Here is an 18,004-nt window from a genome sequence, read left to right on the forward strand (position 1 = left end):
AGCACTTGGGGACAGGGTTCAGTGGTGGCCTTGGCAGTACTGGGGAAACAGTTGGACTCGAGGGTCTCAGAGGGCTTTTCCAACTGAAATGATTCCACGGTCCTGTGCCTTTGGAGGAGGCAAAACTTAAGTGGTTCCTTTTGAGAGGCAGATGCTATCTCAGGGCAAAGGGGCAGCTGGGAATATGTTGTTAGTAAGAAGGTGTAACTCCAATATTAAAAAAATATATTGTACCATCTGTCACAGAATGATTGCATCTCAAATTCTAGTTAACTTGACTCTTCAGTATTTACTAATATTTAAATCAGGAAAAACTTGACATTTCTAAAGCTGTTCTTTCTACCATTAGTAACAACTTGTGGCAGAGAACCGCCTCCCCTGACAAGACACAGGTTGTACCTTTTCCACATGAAATATATTTTTTGGATTTGTTTTTTTTTAAACTTGAGATTTGTTCAGATCGTGACTAAGAAGTTAAGTCTTCCAGCAATTAAAAAACTGCAGCAACCTCAACTTCTCAAGTTTGGGGTCAGTGTTAAGCTTCTAAAATTACAGTATTGAACATAACCCAGCAATGCTAATGATAAGACTGAGGTTGTGGGTCTGACTCCCATTCACTTAAAAGATGGACTTGATCTTTGTGGATCCCTTCCAACTCAGAATATTCTGTGATTCTGTGTAACAATGCTCCAGCTTTGTTCTTGTTCCACCTTCTCTTTGCACAGACTCCCTGGCTTAGGCAGAGGGGTTACTTTACAGGGAACTCTTCATTAAAGGACTGGCCAATTGCTTTTTCAACAAGAGACAAAAGATGCAATAGATTAAAAAAAAAAAGGAATTATAAGCTCTAACACTCTAAATCTTCCTTTTCCAGGATTTCAAAGGCTGACAATAAATGTGTTAAAGCCTCTGAGTTATGCACCCGGATTGACTTCACAGAATCACCACCCAAGTTTTTCTCCTTGTTGACAGGTCAAGTTTTTAGGACAGCTTCTTCAAACAGTCGGCAAAGCAAAGTCTCCAAAGTGGTGCTGCTGCAAGCACCCCAGGCTGGTGCAGCTCACAGAAGGCTCTGCAAGGTGTTTATTGTTGCATAACTGAACGTTGCCAGAGCTGGCCCTGCCACCCGGCATTGCCACAGCCCAGGATTACACATCGCTGTGCAGGAGCCAAACACTCACTAATTGAATTCTCAGAGTCTGGGCGCTCTCGTTTGAACCTGGAGCTGTAAAAATAGCATTGCAAAAAGAAGTTTTCCAACTGTCTTACACTGAAAAACTTTTCAGTTTAACGTTAGGCAGAATCCTCTTGTAACCAAAAACTCTTACACAAAAATAACAAACCCACATCTGTGTGTACACAGATACTTTGGGAATTTCAATGCCACGGAAACCAAGCTTTTCAAAGGTGTTCCTGGCATTTTCATTTCTGATTAAATTTCAAAACTTCAGCTGCTTGGTCTAATTTTTTTTTTGCTTTATATTTTATAATTTCTCTGGGAATGCAAATTCCAACTTTTAAGCAGCTTAAAAAATCACCCATTTTAAAAGCAAAAAAAAAAAAAAAAAAAAAAAAAGGAATGCACAGGCAGCCATTGAACATTTTCCTCCTAGGGATCTGCTAAAGAAAAGTGTATCTGATATTCTCACAAAATTCAAACAGAGCACAGCTAATTTCTTCCTCCTCCATGTTAAAAAAACCTGTCCCAATTCCCTTCACGCTGGTCAAAGCTCAGGAAATTAATTTATCTGCAGAAACAACTGTTCTGGCAAAACTGATGGCAACTGAGGACTCTCAGAAGAGATGTGTTGATTATGTAATCCCCATCCTTCTCCAGAAAGGCTTTCATTATTGACTAAGTCCATACATATATTTATTCACCTGTACACTACACTCAATATTCAAGATGAATCTGAGCATTTTAACATCCAGCCCCAACAGGTGCTGCACGAGGGAGAAGTGTTACAGCTATAGATGCGTTAACTCTAACCCTACAAACCCCTCATTTTGCAGAGGCAGAGCTAACTGGGAATTACACGAAACAGCTCCACTTCTTTAATGCAGGAGGACTAGGGATCAAATCCACTGGGACTGTGCACATTTACTGGAGTCATGCTGTCAACCGCTTTGTGATTTTATATCACTTATGTCGCTGCATATGGCTGCAGCTCCACAGAAGGTACCTTGAAAGAGTTTGTTGTGGGCAACAGAATCCCAATGTATTAACTGAAAATAGTAAAAGTCTTTAAATAAAACAAGGCACACGCAGACAAACTGCAGATGTAGAGCACTGGGGAGAACGAAGGACTAAACTGAGGGAACTGCTATTTCCAGAGCCCTGCAGCCTCATGCGAAGATGAGAACAGTTTTCATTCCAAGTCTGGTTATAAACACAAGGAGGTGAAGTTTCAGCTGGCTGGAACAAAACCGGCAAGCAAAGGGTTGGCATTTTGGACAATGAGGATTGGAGGTTACATGCTTGGTATTTCAACAGGCTGGCAAGTGATGGCAAGAGAAAGGGATCAGAGACAATATCACAGAATCCCAGACTGCTTTGGGCTGGGAGGGACCTTAAAGCTCATCCAGCTCCAACCCCCCTGCCATGGGCAGGAACACCTTCCACCATCCCAGACTGCTCCAAGCCCTGTCCAACCTTGGACACTTGCAGGGATCCAGGAGCAGCCACAGCTTCTCTGGGCACCCTGTGCCAGGGCCTGCCCACCCTTCCAGAGAACAATTTCTTCCCAATATCCCACCTATCCCTGCCCTCTGGCAGTGGAAATCCATTCCCCCTTGCTCTGTCTCCCCATGCTCTTGTAAGTAATATAATAGTATAAAAAGAAATGTATTGTGCACCTTCTGCTCCCTGTTATATTGAGGCAATCAGTATTTCCATGGGTAACAACCTTTTGCTTGGGATTACATCTTAATACTTCCACATTTCTAGCTGAATCTGTGTTTAAAATTCTAATTAAGGAACACAGCTTTGCACTTGTCTCTCACCCTGTCCAGAGTTGTCTCCAAATACCTCTCCAGCTCCCTGGTGCCATTCCTGGTACAGCTGTCCTGCAAAAGCTCTGCTCCACACTGGCGAGCTCCTTCCATGCCCTGAGGAAATGTTCTTCCCCAACAGAGCCACCCATGTGTTGCCAGGGTTTCATGGAGAAGGGAAACTTTTTGCACGGCTGGGCAATCCCAGGGTTTGTGCACCAGGACAAACCAGAGTGGCTCCCCTTACTGCACAGCAAGGGCAGCATGGAGACGACTTCTCTCTTGCCAGGGGGAAAGGTTTTCAATTAAGACAGAAAGAAAAGGTGTTTGAAGGGAGACAATACATCTGTAGCATAAACCATAGCCACAGCAGGAAAGTGCAGCAATATCTGTATTTCCAGCCTGGTGGACTATCTCCTCCACAGACCTGAGGGAAAGCAGGGCTGCTACAGGAACACCAGTGTGTGGCGTGGGCACCATGCCCCTTGTCGATGCAGCTGTGGCAGCAGATGTAACTGCTGGCACAGGAACTATTCCTCCCTCAGACAAACAAGCTAAAGTGTTAGAATGTTGTTATCATCACAAACCACATTAGTTACACAAGTCTATCTGAGCTACCACGACAGCAATGACACCACTGGTGTGTGATGGAGAGCTCAGCTTCAGCTGAAACCTTCCGAGCAAACCCTCAGTTGAGATGCTCCTTAGCAACACAAATACCTTTCCTTAAAATAAAAGTGTTTCTAGTAGTGATATTTGGACACGGCCCAAATAATTATCCTTATCCAAAACTGTCTCTGTGTTTATCAAAGTGGAAATGAAGACAGGCTGGGAGAACTGGGGGTGTTCACCTGGACAGGAGGAGGCTCCAGGGAGAGCTCAGAGCCCCTGCCAGGGGCTAAAGGGGCTCCAGGAGAGCTGGAGAGAGACTGGGGATAAGGAATGGAGGGACACAGGACACAGGGAATGGCTTCCCACTGCCAGAGGGAAGGGATAGGTGGGATATTTGGAAGGAATTGCTCCCTGGGAGGGTGGGCAGGCCCTGGCACAGGGTGCCCAGAGAAGCTGTGGTTGCCCCTGGATCCCTGGAAGTGTCCAAGGCCAGGTTGGACAGTGGGGCTTGGAGCAGCCTGGGACGGTGGAAGGTGTCCCTGTCCATGGCAGGGGGGGTTGGAATTGGATGAGCTTTAAGAACCTTCCCAGCCCAAAGCAGTCTGGGATTCTGTGAAATTGTTCTTCTCTCCTATCTCAGTTTGCTCATCACTCAGAACATGCTGCCTTCTGATCTGACTAAAGGCTTCCAACTTGGTGCCTATTATTAGCTGCTTAAACCAGTTTTTGGTGATTCAGACAACTGTTCATGGCAGTGTAACTGTAATTGTCAGTACACTGTGCTCTTCACAAAGACGACAAAACAGTGTCAGTAATGAGCTCCACACAGATTTCAGGCACCTCCTTGATGACATGACATGACTAATAATCCAATATTGCTAATGACTAAGATGATGAAAATCCAGACATGCATCAAGGCTTTTAGTAAAATATCAAGAATTAAAACGTTTATGCCACATCTATAAAAAAACTTAACCCAAAAAGCCACTTAAAAATGTCTTTGGAATTAAGACTTAAATATCTGGAAAATAAAAGGATTCTACTGCTTTTCAGCTACCTCTGAAGATATAATGTCAACACCACCTCAACCCAACTGTTCTCACACTTCCCGACCTCTTTTACACATTTCCCTTTCCGCAAAAGCTTCTGTTTCTAAAGGAAAAAGGAACAGAGTAAACAAAGGACAGTTTCTAGTGAAATAAAAAGAACATAAATATTTTCCAAACCCCAAACTCACTCACCTCCAAATTCTACCCCCTCCACACGTGCCTTGGCCCAGGTGTGCACCGAGGAAGCCCCTCCCAGTCACACAGCAAGGTGACCGTCCCTGTGGCTGAGGTGTGGCAGAAATGCCTCTCCTCCACAAGTAACAGCAAACCACGGGGATTTCCAAAGAGAAAAATTGTCTCTGGACAGACCAATCGCTGCCCAGATTTGTGAGGATTCAATCCCTTTATCTCTCCCATCAGTTTCCCTGTCATGGCCCTGCACACCCATGTGCACTTACAATGAAATCTGGACAGAAAGATTACCCTCAAGTCTCTTATTCCTCTTCCAACATCATTTTTAAACTCTACCAGCATCCTACAGACCCTTTCATACATTATTTGGTGTAGCATTAGAAGATTGGCCTCAAAAAATAACCTTACAAGAACAGAAGTTATCCTATTAAAAGGTCACTTGCCTTTACTTATGTATGATGTATTAAATTTGTATATCCAGTTTTGTTGAAAAATGTAGGAACATTTTTCTGCTGAGGCTTTCCTGCTTTGCTGATTATGAATGTAAGGAAAGCATGTCCTATGAGAAGAATTTAATTTATTTATGAATTAGTTGACTAATAAAATGAACTTACAAGGAAAGTGCATTGGCTGTTGAAGAGTGTCAGATTTTAGAGGGCACATTAGAGTTACACTGGTCATTTATTGGAGACATTAGTTTTAAATTGCTGCCAAGGGTATCTATAGACAAATTACAGAAAACGTGCTTGTGCTTTGGAAGAGACATTTTGCTCATTTTGGTCTCCATTTTAAATGGGAAATAACTCTGCCTCTCTTCTCCAGACCACAGTGCAAGGACATTTTCCTTGTAATACAAAATTACCTCAAAAATAAAAGCAATAAAAGACAAACCTGAGTTGGCAGATATTTTTCCCTCTGTAAATGAGAGTACTGGAGAAATAGGTGCTGAGGTCCCCTGGTAATGACCCTAATCTGGAAACTGCTGGGTTTTGAGATTTAATACAATTCAGAAAAACACTCCAAGTCAATATCTGAGTTGGGTGCCAGGTGCTTGTCTTGTTCCCCAGGAACCTCATCCCTGTCTGGCAGCACTGAGGGATCCCCAGCACGCCTGTGCTGGCAGGCAGGAGGGGAGAGCAAGAATGAGCAAAGCCACCTCCAAAGAGGTTTGGAAAACTCTGCGGAAACTCTGGAAATCAGGTGGCTGAGAGACACAAAGGATAATCTAGTCAGAGCAGATTAACTTCTGGATCTGCTGGATTCTTCCATTCCATGCTTTGTTTGCAATAAATGGTACCTGGCCATGCCCAGCAACAATGAACAGGGGACAGCCAAGCCTCAGCTTTTCAAGACCTTCACTGTGCCTCCAGTCCAAAAATCAGGTTTTATTTGAAATCCAAGCTGTTTTATCCACTTCACGTTTTTTAAAAGTCTTTCACATGTAAAAAACCTGCAGCTGTTAAGACTCCAAAGAACATACAGGCTGCAAATCTGAGCAAATCAGGATAATTGCAAGAAAAATGTAGCAAGTGTACAAGGCTTCAGGCTTTGGGAGAGGGGTATTTTTAGATTTTAGACCGAAGAATGACTCCAGGACATCGGACTAGACAGGGAAGGCAACAGAAGGGGGAAATGTCAGAGCAAGAGGCTACAGAAAGCTTATGGAGCTGCAAGTGCCCAAATGTGATTCTTTCCAAGCAAATAAATTTGCTGTCTGCATCTGTTCATGGGTTTCACTGAAAATGAGAAAATCATCACTCCATATGCAAGATGCAACCCAGTGCATTAAAAAAAGGCACAGAGCAGTCTTTTCGGATAAATTAAAGCAATTAGAAAAAAAATATCAATGCTTATGAAACACCATTGAGAGCTTTTGCCTCCTTGGTCTTACCAATATTTGTCTTGGTAAGAAGAAGACTTATAAATAAAATTTGAGAAAAAGATTTGACACCGGGGTAGTGGGTTCCGGAGGAAGAAGAGATCATTTGTTCTTTTTAAGGAATTACAAACTCCAAATATATTCTCCAAAATTTTATTCAGCAAGCAAACAGAATGATTTTAACCTGGACTCAGTCCTTATTTACCTTTTACTTCCTGATTTCTTAAGGTCTGAAAAACTTTTCCATTAAAACTACACAGAGTTACACTATGTCACAACGTAAGCAGTGACAAATTGACAAGCTAATTTTTCCTTTTCTAAAGCATTCAACAGCGTAGCAAAGGTTTCTGCTTAACATGCCTGGCTTTTTCCCTTTGCAGGAGCAGCCCAAGCATCCCCAGGGAGCAGCACAAAGGCAGCCCAGCACAAACACTCCTCAAAGCCTGGGAGGGACAAAGAGCCAGCGTGGTGCTCAGTGACATCACTGGGGATGGGCACCCTGCTGCAGGACAGCCCCATCCCTCCTGAGGAGGAACTGCCGCTCCAAGGACGCCAGAGCCAAGCTGTCCTTCCTCAAGAGCAAAGGCAGGTTGGAGAGCCAAGGCTACCTCACCCAGTGGGAAAAAAACATTGGAATGGAGTTAGCAGTTTACAGTCTGCAAATTGGGAAGACTTCCATGGTTTACAAGTGAATTTGACTTTTTGTTAGGCTGGTTCCCCAAATGCTGTCCTTTCTGTTATTCTTGTGTGTTACATTGAAATTGGCTTCTCAATTCCTGAATTAAAACTCCTTTTACCAAATCCAGCCAGAGTTAATGGTCTGTTAGCACAGGGCAATTTTGAAAGCTATCTTTGAAACGTATTATTCAACTGAGACAAGGCTCATTCTACTCTTTTACTGTTACTCAGTTTTCAAAAGGCAGGATAAAAGGGTTAGGATTTTACTACGTGGGAAACAAATTAGATGGGAGCCCTTTGGGATGCTCCTGCTATGAGTTCTCTAGAAGACACAGACCCAGCAGGCAAATCAGCTTTTCGGGGTTATTGCACCTTTTGGTCAAATTTGGCTGCCTGGACGTTAGGAACCACAAAAGCAGACAGTGCTGTGCTGCCAAGAAGGGAACATTTCAAAATGAAATTGCCCAAATCATGTGCTTGTATCTCTTTATGGGTACTTGGAGGGCCCATAAACAGCTCTGCACTGCAGGAGCAAGAACTCCCTGTGCTAAGCCAGGGCGGAACGAGCACTGCCACTCCTGTCCAGCCAACACCTGCCACAGTTTAGTATGAAAAAAAAAATAAAGTCAATCTGCCTCATTATATATCTCTCAGGGGCTGGTTCACTGACTCCTCCAGCTCACAGACACGGGGGCATTAACCCAAGGTGCAAACCCTCCCAGCAGGATGTGCTGAGCTCCCCAGGGCAATGCAGGATCTCCCACAAATTTTCCTGCCCTCACTCAGCACCAAAGGGAAGAAGGGAAGAAAGGACGTGCATCCCTCTACATCCAAACCACAGGTGCCTGTCAGTCAGGGCATGATCCAGCACAGCTCCACTTGGTGCTGCAGCTGTTTGGGCTGATATCCTGAGTCACCCAGCAGCACTTGTGAGGGCAGTTCTGATAAACTCCCTGCACACTCATCTCCCCTGAAAGCAGGTGGAAGCAATCACTGCCCATCTCACTGGGCAACACATCTTCAGCCCTGCTCTTACACAACCTTTTGCTGTTTCTCCTGAGGTTCCTGGCCAAAAGCAGAATGATGAGGGAACTGGCAAACATCCTTCTCCATTCTGGCTGAGGCACAAGACATTTCAAGTGCAACCCACTCTGACCCATCTTCCTGCACAGTGAATCTGACATCTCACATGACTCCAGTGGCTCTCCTGCCCCTCAGGACGAGGGCTCTGCAGGAGCACTATTCCCTTCTGTCCAACCTAAGTGCATATATTAATCCATCTCCATTCAGGGAAGGGGTTTATAAACCATCTACATCATGCTACTCTACAACTACAGTTACATTTCAGACAGCAAAAGCAATAACCAAGCCTTCAAAAAGCTGTTGCAGCAGCATATCATTTTAGCAGAACCTTTTGATGTCAGTCAAAAATATTGCTGAATATCTGCTTTCAGGGGAATAGTCCTTGGAAGGCAAGAGAGTCTGGCTGTACAGAAGCTCTGGAAAACTCTGCAGCCTGGCATTTGCACACCAGGTAGGGCCAGTGCCAGTGAGGGTGGAACTGTGGCTGCTCCAGTGGGACATGGCTCCTGAAGGGACAGGGAAAAAGGGCTCACCTGGCAAGGGCTGGGGAGAAGTTCTGGGATAAAGCAGCACAATTATTCCTTTCTAATTATGCCAGTAAATTCCACACATCCACTGAGGAGGTAGCAGAACTCTGGCAGAACAGGCACTGCTATTGTTACACGATTCAACTTCTCCTGTAAACAAGCCCTAAAAATAATTTTCAAGATAAATCAGGCTTGCAACATGAAGAAGAGAGGCTTTAGACCAAACCCACTTCAAAGTGTTCCCAAGGCTGTATCCTGCTGCCAAGGCAGGGCACAGCAGCCCTGCATTCCTTCCACATGCTGCTTTGCAGAACAACGTCAGTTACTTAAAATTTAGATTAGAATAACTTTGCAGCTCTAGGAGGACAGCATTGACGCTGAAACATGACAAGCCAAAAGAGAAAAATGCCTTCAAGGAATTAAAAATTTTCATTGCTTAGACAGCAGCTCTGAAGAGCTGGACAAACCTCATGCACCCTGCACTATAGGGCAGCTACAAAATGCACTCAGAACCCTACGAAAAACACATTGTGCAAGTCAGAAGCTACTTTTACTGATGTCTGATCAGTCTTATTCTTGAGCAATTTAAATCTGCCCAGCTGTGTGAGTATTCCCCATAAGCCTTGGAGACACAGGGACTCTATTATCAAACACAGAGACACCAGGAGAGCAAAACCACACGAAGCAGCCTGGGACTGCTCCTGGGGAACTGCTGAGGTTAAGCACAACCAGCCAGAACCTCAAAGCATGGAAGAGCACAGAAGGAGTTTTTGAAGCTTATTCCTAGTGGCATGTTTCCCCAACAATACCTATAGCTGTTTGTTCCTTGCCATTCAGCATCAGCTGGCACAGAACTCTCACGCAAAGGCGGTGGCAAGGGGCCGAGAATCCCGAGGTAGATCCATGCACGGGGCAGGCTCTGCTGCTGCTCTCTGCAGACATCACCCAGGGAAATCTGCCTCCCTCAGGAGGGTGCAACTCCCTGACAGAAGGGGCAGCCAGGGGAGGGTCAGTCTCTTCTCCCAGGTAATGTGAGAGAGGACAAGAGGACAAGAGGACAAGAGGAATGGCCTCAGGCTGGGCCAGGAGAGGCTCAGGTTGGACAGCAGCAGGAATTTCTCCATGGGAAGGGTGCTCAAGGGATGCCCAGGAAGGTTTGGAGTACCCATCCCTGGAAGTGTCCAAGGAACCCCTGGAGGTGGCACTCAGTGCTCTGGGCTGGGGACAAGGTGGGAATGGGGCACAGCTGGGACTCGATGGGCTGGGAGGGATTTTCCAACCTCAGTGATCCTGGGATTCCAGTTAAGATAGGTTGCTCCTGGTTAACCTGGTTTTCCCCCCAGTCAGAGCTCTGCTCTGCAGTTCCACCAGCTATGTGTGTTTTCCTTACAGAGGGGTGGCGGGGATCAGTTGTGTTGTCACTCCAGGTGTTCTGTTTGCTCTTTACACACACACAAGCAGCTTTTCATTCTGAAAGCCTTCACACAAAAGGCCTGTGCCCTGGTCTCCCTTACTCCAAATGGCCACCTCCAAGTAACAAAACCTTTATTATATACTCACATTGTAATATCCACAACTACATGGGTTATTTAACAGCTCCTTTTGATAAGCTTACGTTTTCAATTATTTAAATATTAAATCATGTTTAAATTCATTCAAATAAAATTTTAAAAGGAAATTTATTATGGAATTTGCTTTGTGCTTTAACAGAATTGAAAAACCTGTTTTTCCTAGTCTTGCCTTAATTTAACTAGCAATAATTAAATTTTAATTTGTACCATCTTACCTCAATCAATTTGTTGGCATGTTCACGGAAAACCTGGGCATATTCTTTCACTTCTTTTTCATTCCCATTCTTGGCAGCTTCAATCAATACTAAAAGAGGAACATTTGTTTCCAGAAAGGAGTCTGAAACATGGTCCATAACAGCTTTGCGGAGCTAAAATAAAAATAAAAGAATGAGTTATTCTTCAGTAGTGTTCCACTGCTGTTTCCCTCTTACTGTATTAATACGTAAAGCTTAAACTACTTTTATCATTGATCCTTTTTCCTTTGTGTGACCAAGGCTTTCCCTGCACTAAAGTCTTGTCTACACACTTTTTGCTTCAATTTAAATTAAATCTCCTTAAAAAATGGATTAGTTATAGAAGTGCAAGTCACCAGTTTGGCCACAAATATTGATTTAGCAGCTCACATTGGTTTTGTTGGAGTAAATTTGCTGCTTTACCTCAGCTGATTAAACAACACACCGATTTAACTTTTTTATTTTTCTGCTAGAATAAAACACTTCTCAACAAACCTGATCCATATTCTCGCTTACTCAAAAATGGGAATATATTGCTTTAAAACCAAACAGACAAAAGGCTGATGCTACATAAATATAGTTCTCAAATTAAATAGGTTGAGATGAACACCACCAGAAGTATAAAATATCACTGATTATCTTCAAAGTCCATCAAGTGAAAATTGTTTTTCGGGGGGTTTTGGTTGGGTTTTTTAATCTTTCTTGCCATGAGGATGATTACGACTGCAGCATCTGTATCACACAGTTAACAGGGAATTAACAGGGAATTACATTCCCACCCCATGCTTCTCACCGGAAGCTTCTGGCTTTTAATTCACTGAAGTCAGGCCAGCAAACCCACTGCCCACTAGAAACAAATCCCCAGCATGCAGCACTGCAATCACTTGTCTCAGCCAGCAGCACCTCTGACCATCCCTTACCTGTCTGCGCAGGTCTCTGGTCTTCTTGGTCATTTTATCGATGGCAGAGTTCAGGGCATCACTTCTTTCCTTGCGGCCAGCCTGAAAAACAGCAGACAAACGGGTCAACATGTATTCAGGGTCTCAAAGTTGTTATCAGCTCTCAGCTGTTATTCATTTCAAGTATATGGTAAGCTTCTTTTTCTATTTTTGAGGTTTGTGAAGTGATTCTGCACACTGGCAGTAGAGTCTCCACCTCCCCGATAAGGCAGTCACCGCTCCCTCCACACCCCACCCCAGGGATCACACAGCACTGCTCTTGAGCAGGCAGTCAAAAGCCCGGAATCAAAGGGCAAATCCTGATAAATCATTTGTTGGGTAAGAAATTCAACATTTCAAATGAGTCTCCAGGCCACCCATGGGGAGCTCCCGAGGTTCGATCCAGCATGTTTTGCCTGAGCTCTGTTGTTAGAGAGGCCAAAGGGCCAGGCAGCAGGGGCAGCTTCCCTTTCCCATCAGACAATGGGTCACAAATATCCTCATTCATATCAAATTAAGAGTCAGATAAGACAGTGATGGTGGTCTGGTTTTGCTGGGAGTTTTTTCCTCTTTAATATAGCTTTTATTAGGATTTCAAACCACACTTTATTCAACCACAATCCAATTTCTGAAGTCCTAAGCCACAATCAATGTAATTATCCAGTTGAGAAGAAAAACCATTTAGCAGTGCTGCAGTGAGGGTATGCCAGGTATCAATTCTCCAGGTGACAGGCTGGTGTGAAATATCTGGATGAACAGCCTTGAATCTAAAACATCAAGTCCACTCTACAGCAGAAATAAAAAATGGGGGGGAGGGAGTTAGGATGTTGTAATGTCATTATAATGTAATGAATTATTGAAGATTTGTCACCGCCACGATCAAGTTATTTGATTCTCATCACAAAAGGTAACTGAAAAGTGACTGGAGCTAAACCCAGGAGCTTGTTGTGACGCTGCCAAGCCTTCAGCAGCCCCGGCACTGGCCCCTTCTTTGCTCTACATTCAAAAATCAAAGCTGAAGGCTCTAAATAAAGTGAAGATTAATGCACTCATTTACCCAACACTTTGCTGTTGCCCTGCTCAGGGGATATGTCAGACAGGACTCCCTGAGCTATGACTCTGTCCCTGGCATGCTGGTGGCAGCGGGCAGGGCTGGCACCTGCGGGGGACAGTGGCCCCAGAAGCTGCCACCAGGCACTGCCCCAGCCACAAGATGCTCTGCCCCTCACCAACATGCAGTGGCAGCTGCTTCTCCTGCTGATACTTCACCCCTGTTTACCCATGGCAATGTGACCATTTACTGAACCCACAGCAGCCTCCCCACCCAGTGGGGTTTTTTACCAGGAATATGTTTGGATCTAAGATATATGCTCATCTATTATGCAGAAAGCCAAACATTCAGCTGTTCCAAGAAATGCCATTTTACTTCTCCCCGGGTGCTCCCACATTACCATTTTAACAAGAAGCAGGAGCAGGGATTTGAGGCGAGGCCACCCATCAATTCCACTTTGCTGTCCCTGGCTTCACAGCCCACAACAGCCTCGGTGCACAGCACCAGATGCCTTTTGGATGAGAGGAAAACCAAGAGATGGCTTCCACTAATGGACCACTATGCAAAACACCCCAAAAAGCACATTACAGCCTGAGCAGCACTGATTTCTCACTGCTGATCCGTTCCTATGATACTACACCACATCCTAGCACGGAAGGAGCTGTAGAATCCAGCCCCACTAAATTTTAGGAAGGCAGCTCCAGTTTATTTCCACCCTGTTGGCATACAGAAGTTTTAGTACACAAGCTTGTCAAAAGCATGACCCGAATTTACTTCAGAAGGCTGAAGGATAAAGCACCCCGCTAATTTAGCTCTGGTAGTTTAGCACATGGAGTCACTAACTGGGATCCTTTGTCAAGGCTGAGCGGGGGCAGCGCAGGACAGACCCAGGACACCTCAGTGGCTACAGACACCCTGCTGCCACTGACATCTTAAACCATCACAGCCAATTCCAACCAAGGTCCTGGAGACAACGTCGAGTTTTGCCCAGCTGAAGTCTCCTGACCCTTTTTTTTTCCCCTGCATAATAAACACTGTGTTTCCCTGCCCCATAAACACTGTGGGGTCAGCCAAGCCCCATTAGGACCTGGGGGAACACATGAAGACCTGCACAGCCCGTGGCAGCACGAACCCTCCTGGGCACAGAAACACGCTGAGGATCACCCCTGACCACAGCCCTGTCACTTTGTCCAGGCCCCCACACACCTCAGGAGTTTTACCCATTGGTTCCACCCTACAGTTCAAAAGTCCTTTTTCAGCTAGGCTCCCTCTCTCAAGTAATAAATCATGTTTTAAAGGCTCCAAGTGCCAGTTTAGCTCTTCTGGGTAATTTGTTCCACTAACCAATTAGCCTGACCATTAAGAACTGGTCCTCATGTCTAGTGTGAACCTTCACTGAGGAGCCAGCTAATGACCCAGCAGCACAAGGCAGCCCATCCAGCAGCTCCTGCTTATCCAGGGGATTAGGAGGACTCACAAGAGTGAAGCCCAAATATTCAGATTTCTAAGAGAACTTTTAGATATTCAGCACAAAACTCTGCTGAGGGAATCACAAACCCTGCAGCCAGCGAGCAGCTAATAGATTCAGTAGATTTAATAGCATCATGATGACCATGTCAATCATTCTGCAGTATCATATCCCAACTCTGTCCAGTATCATGGATAATAAATTTAGCCACGGTGCAAATTTACTTTAAATTAAATCAGATCTTTATCAAAGAGGATAGAATTAATGTTAAAAATCGCTCATTTCCCCCACCCCCTTCATCTCTGCTCTTCCCCCACCATTGCTGCCCTGCTTGCAGAGCACCACAAACATTGCCTGTCACATCCCTGCAGTCCCAGCTCACGCCACCATCCCCAGCAGGGCTCGTTTTAATGCTCAAAGCAAAGAAAGAGGATTTGTACACAGGGAGGGGAGCACAATCACCATTTCTGTCACAAAGCCTTCCATCTGAATTCAGACAAGCAAAAAACTGACCCAAGCTTTTCCTATAGCTGTGGAGGTTAAAAACTAATCCCAGCTGATTTACAGAGGTATGGGAGCACGGTGGTGGTGCTGCATTCTACCAGGATGAGCAAAGCACGTGCAGTAAAAAGCTACTCAAAGATACGGTTTTGTAGCTGAATATCACAAACAACTGCTGTTAATCCTAAAGGTTCATCATCAGAGTTTGGGTTAAGCTGAGCCCACAGAGGTACTGAGGGTGACAGTGCCTCCTGCTCAGCACCACCTCACACCAATCCTGCAGAGCCCAGCATGCCCCCTCTCCAGAGCAGCACCCAGATGTGAGCCACATGTGTCACTGCTTGAGAGCCACCACCTGCCACCCGCCACACAATCACCAAAAAGGATGGTTGGCAGAGAGGCTTCTGCTTCAGGTGCCTGTGAATTGACTTCTGGGCTGTCAGTACAATAGGGGGCATGCTGGTTAATGATGAGGGCTGAATAAGAGACAAGTGAGTGCTTGGCACACCTTCCTATGAGCAGGCAGTGCTGTGTCACTGTGCCACGTCTGAGCTCTGCTTCCAGGGACAGGTCAGCAGTGCTCAGGTGCATTTTGTCCCATGCTTGGTTTTGCCTTGCCACCCAGCATAATTCCATGTCTACAGAGGATAACCACACACAACCCTCCATCACTTTGACAGCAGGGCTGCCAACAATTTCCAGCTAGAACAGGGCTGATTCAAGGCCAGACAGTGTGAGCTCTGATGCGTGACCCACACGAATTCCAGCAATGTTTTCACATCCAAGGTCTGCCAGCGGAGGAAGCAGGACTGTGCCCTGGATTGCTGCAGGAAGGAGTCTCCCACAGCCAGTCCACAGCTCAGCAGAGCAAATGGGCTGCATGGCATCGTCCAGGCTTCAGTGAGAACCTGAGTGACAATAAAGCTCCCTGCACTGTCCCCCTGCCCAGCTGGCCATGCCACAGGACTGCCACCCTGACATCCTTCCCCACATCCAGGCTGTGCCAGAGGCTCCTGCACTGACCCTGGTACAACCAGGAATTACAACGTGCAACCGGTGCCAGGTGCAGAGAGCTGCCGGACAGGGAGGTGACAGCCACCACATGTGCAGTTTGCTCTCATGAAGACAAGGACACCCAACATTCAGTGCCCATCCCTCCCACCGCCCTTCCTCAAAGGACTCTGCAGCTGGCCTGAAGCCCTGGACACATCTCTGCTGCTGGGTCACCTCTGACATAGCTTTGTCCTGTGTGCCTCCTCCTAGGGCTCAGTGCTTCCACGGCAGCGAATCCAAGTGACAGAGTGAGCATGGTGACACCCCAGCCACACGACCCTGCTCAACTCCTGCCTCACAGCCCTATGACACAGCACAAACACAACCTTCTGGCCAAAAAGCAGCAAATCTTCCTGCGGTCCCCGAGGTGCTAACACCCAGTAACAAATCCCACCGCCCTTCCTGCAGGCAGAGGGGTGAGCTGGCTGCTGTGCAGTGCCACACACGTGGCTGCAAGTCCCAGCTGCTGCAGTCTCACCTGCAGCTCCAGGGCTTGCACCCTCCAGGCCCCCAGCACAGCAAAGTCACGCAGCCCCCACATCTCCATCCAGTAAAATTAGCTTGTATGTTGTTCTTAATACACTAGGAAGGCTTCCACAAGATGTCAGCCTAACTAAATGACAACGCTCGCCTCAGGGTGCAATTCTACTTTCTCAGCACATGGGTTTAGCAGGAAAACCAGTTGTGGTGCTGCTCCTGGAGTGGGGTAGGTGAGAAGCCCCCGAAAGGGTTATCTGGTCCTAGCAAGCTTATTCCTTCCAATTTGCCTGTCCACGCTGCATGCGAGGGTTTAGGTTGCCATAACGCTCCCGCTGTGGCACAAGTGCCCAGGTAGCATCAGACATGGGTCTTCATGCTGGGCAATGAGTTTTCAGGCTCAGAAGAAACGTGTTTGCATGAGTTTTCTGGCGGTTTATTCCCATCCTGTTGCACCTTGACACCCCAGGCAGCTCCCAAGGAATAATGTGAATGTTACTGCAGTGTTCTAGACTTCAGAGACTGAGATGCACACTTGTGGCAATAACTGTTATTTCACAGCAAGTGCACATAAAAACATGTTTTGCTAAGAAAAGCACCCATAAAGTTCGCGTTAACAGTTTCCTAAACAGGAAACTCGCTGGCAAAGTGCTAAATAGCCCTTGTTTGGTTAAGGGCCAAAGAATGGAGAGCTTCAGAAAAGGAGCAACTCACCACGTTTGAACATTAACTCCTAACTCTGTGCCAAATTACACAATCCTAATGTGGGAGGAACCTACCAGCAGATATCGATGCAAAAAAGCAAAACGTTTCCAATGATACCTAATTTCAGTCTCCTGCTAAGAGGGAAAGAGGCAGCACTGGGGAGGTCTAACAGTTGACCTCAAATTATACCCTTTGGAATGCTGTTGTTAAACGTTATGGTAACATATTGAAATGTTATTAGAACTCAAAGCAACACCTGGGATCAGGGTGCTGCACAGAGCTGCTCCAAGAACCCTCCGCAGGTGCTGCAGAGCCGCGGTTCCATCGGACAGCTGGAGCTGAGCCTGAGCTTCGTACACTGAACATTAAACAAGGAGAATCTCTTTAAATAGGTTTATGTAATTTCTTTGCATGTACTTCTTTCACACTGGAGCAAATGTGAAAACATTTACTATGGCAGAGCAATTTAAGAAATTTATCCGACATTTCCTAATTTGCTTAATCATTAAAGACAGTTACTCTCCTGATGGGTATGGGTAGGGTTTATTTGTTTTGCTTTAGCTTTTCTGAGGTTTTTGAGATTTCATTCTTGTGTGTTCACTTTCTCCATCCCTTTACTTTCCATTCAGTGCTCCCCTTGAGTCTGCCCATCCCAAAGAGGAAACACCATAGGCAGCGTCACCATTCCACCACAGGACAGGCAAGGGAGAAGCAGACAGAGAACGGCAGGGCTTGGTTTAAGCAAGGACCTCCAAGGAACCAAAGCAAGGAACCAACACTTGGTAACAAAGGTAAACGGCCATTTTATTTTAAACCCTTCTTTTGACACAATTCATCTTGCTCGATCATAATGGAAAATTTATTATTCTTGGTTCATTCCAGATCTTGGAGGTCGGAGGTGATTCCTTGCTGCTACACAGCAAACATTTTCAAGTGCCTCCTCCACATTATTGCTTTATATCTCAAGGTGAAAGAAAAAAAAAAAAAAAAAAAAAA

The 18,004-nt window shown here is 45.6% G+C and overlaps 1 protein-coding gene across 2 annotated transcripts in view; it reads right to left on the reverse strand.

The window, feature by feature from the left end:
- The window catches only part of CTNNA1 (catenin alpha 1), a 117,581-nt gene that overhangs the window by 36,614 nt on the left and 62,963 nt on the right, over positions 1-18,004 (reverse strand). For both annotated transcript variants that reach the window (XM_066197010.1, XM_066197011.1), the window contains exons 8-9: positions 11,736-11,816; positions 10,798-10,950 (exon numbers count right to left, since the gene is read on the reverse strand). In XM_066197010.1, the coding sequence (XP_066053107.1) occupies positions 10,798-10,950; positions 11,736-11,816 (234 nt within the window). The remainder of the gene's footprint in view (positions 1-10,797; positions 10,951-11,735; positions 11,817-18,004) is intronic.

This window comes from Chamaea fasciata, unplaced genomic scaffold (genome assembly GCF_029207755.1).
Source record: "Chamaea fasciata isolate MVZ Bird 193981 ecotype frontalis unplaced genomic scaffold, bChaFas1.0.hap1 SCAF_15, whole genome shotgun sequence".
Taxonomy (NCBI): Eukaryota; Metazoa; Chordata; class Aves; order Passeriformes; family Sylviidae; genus Chamaea; species Chamaea fasciata.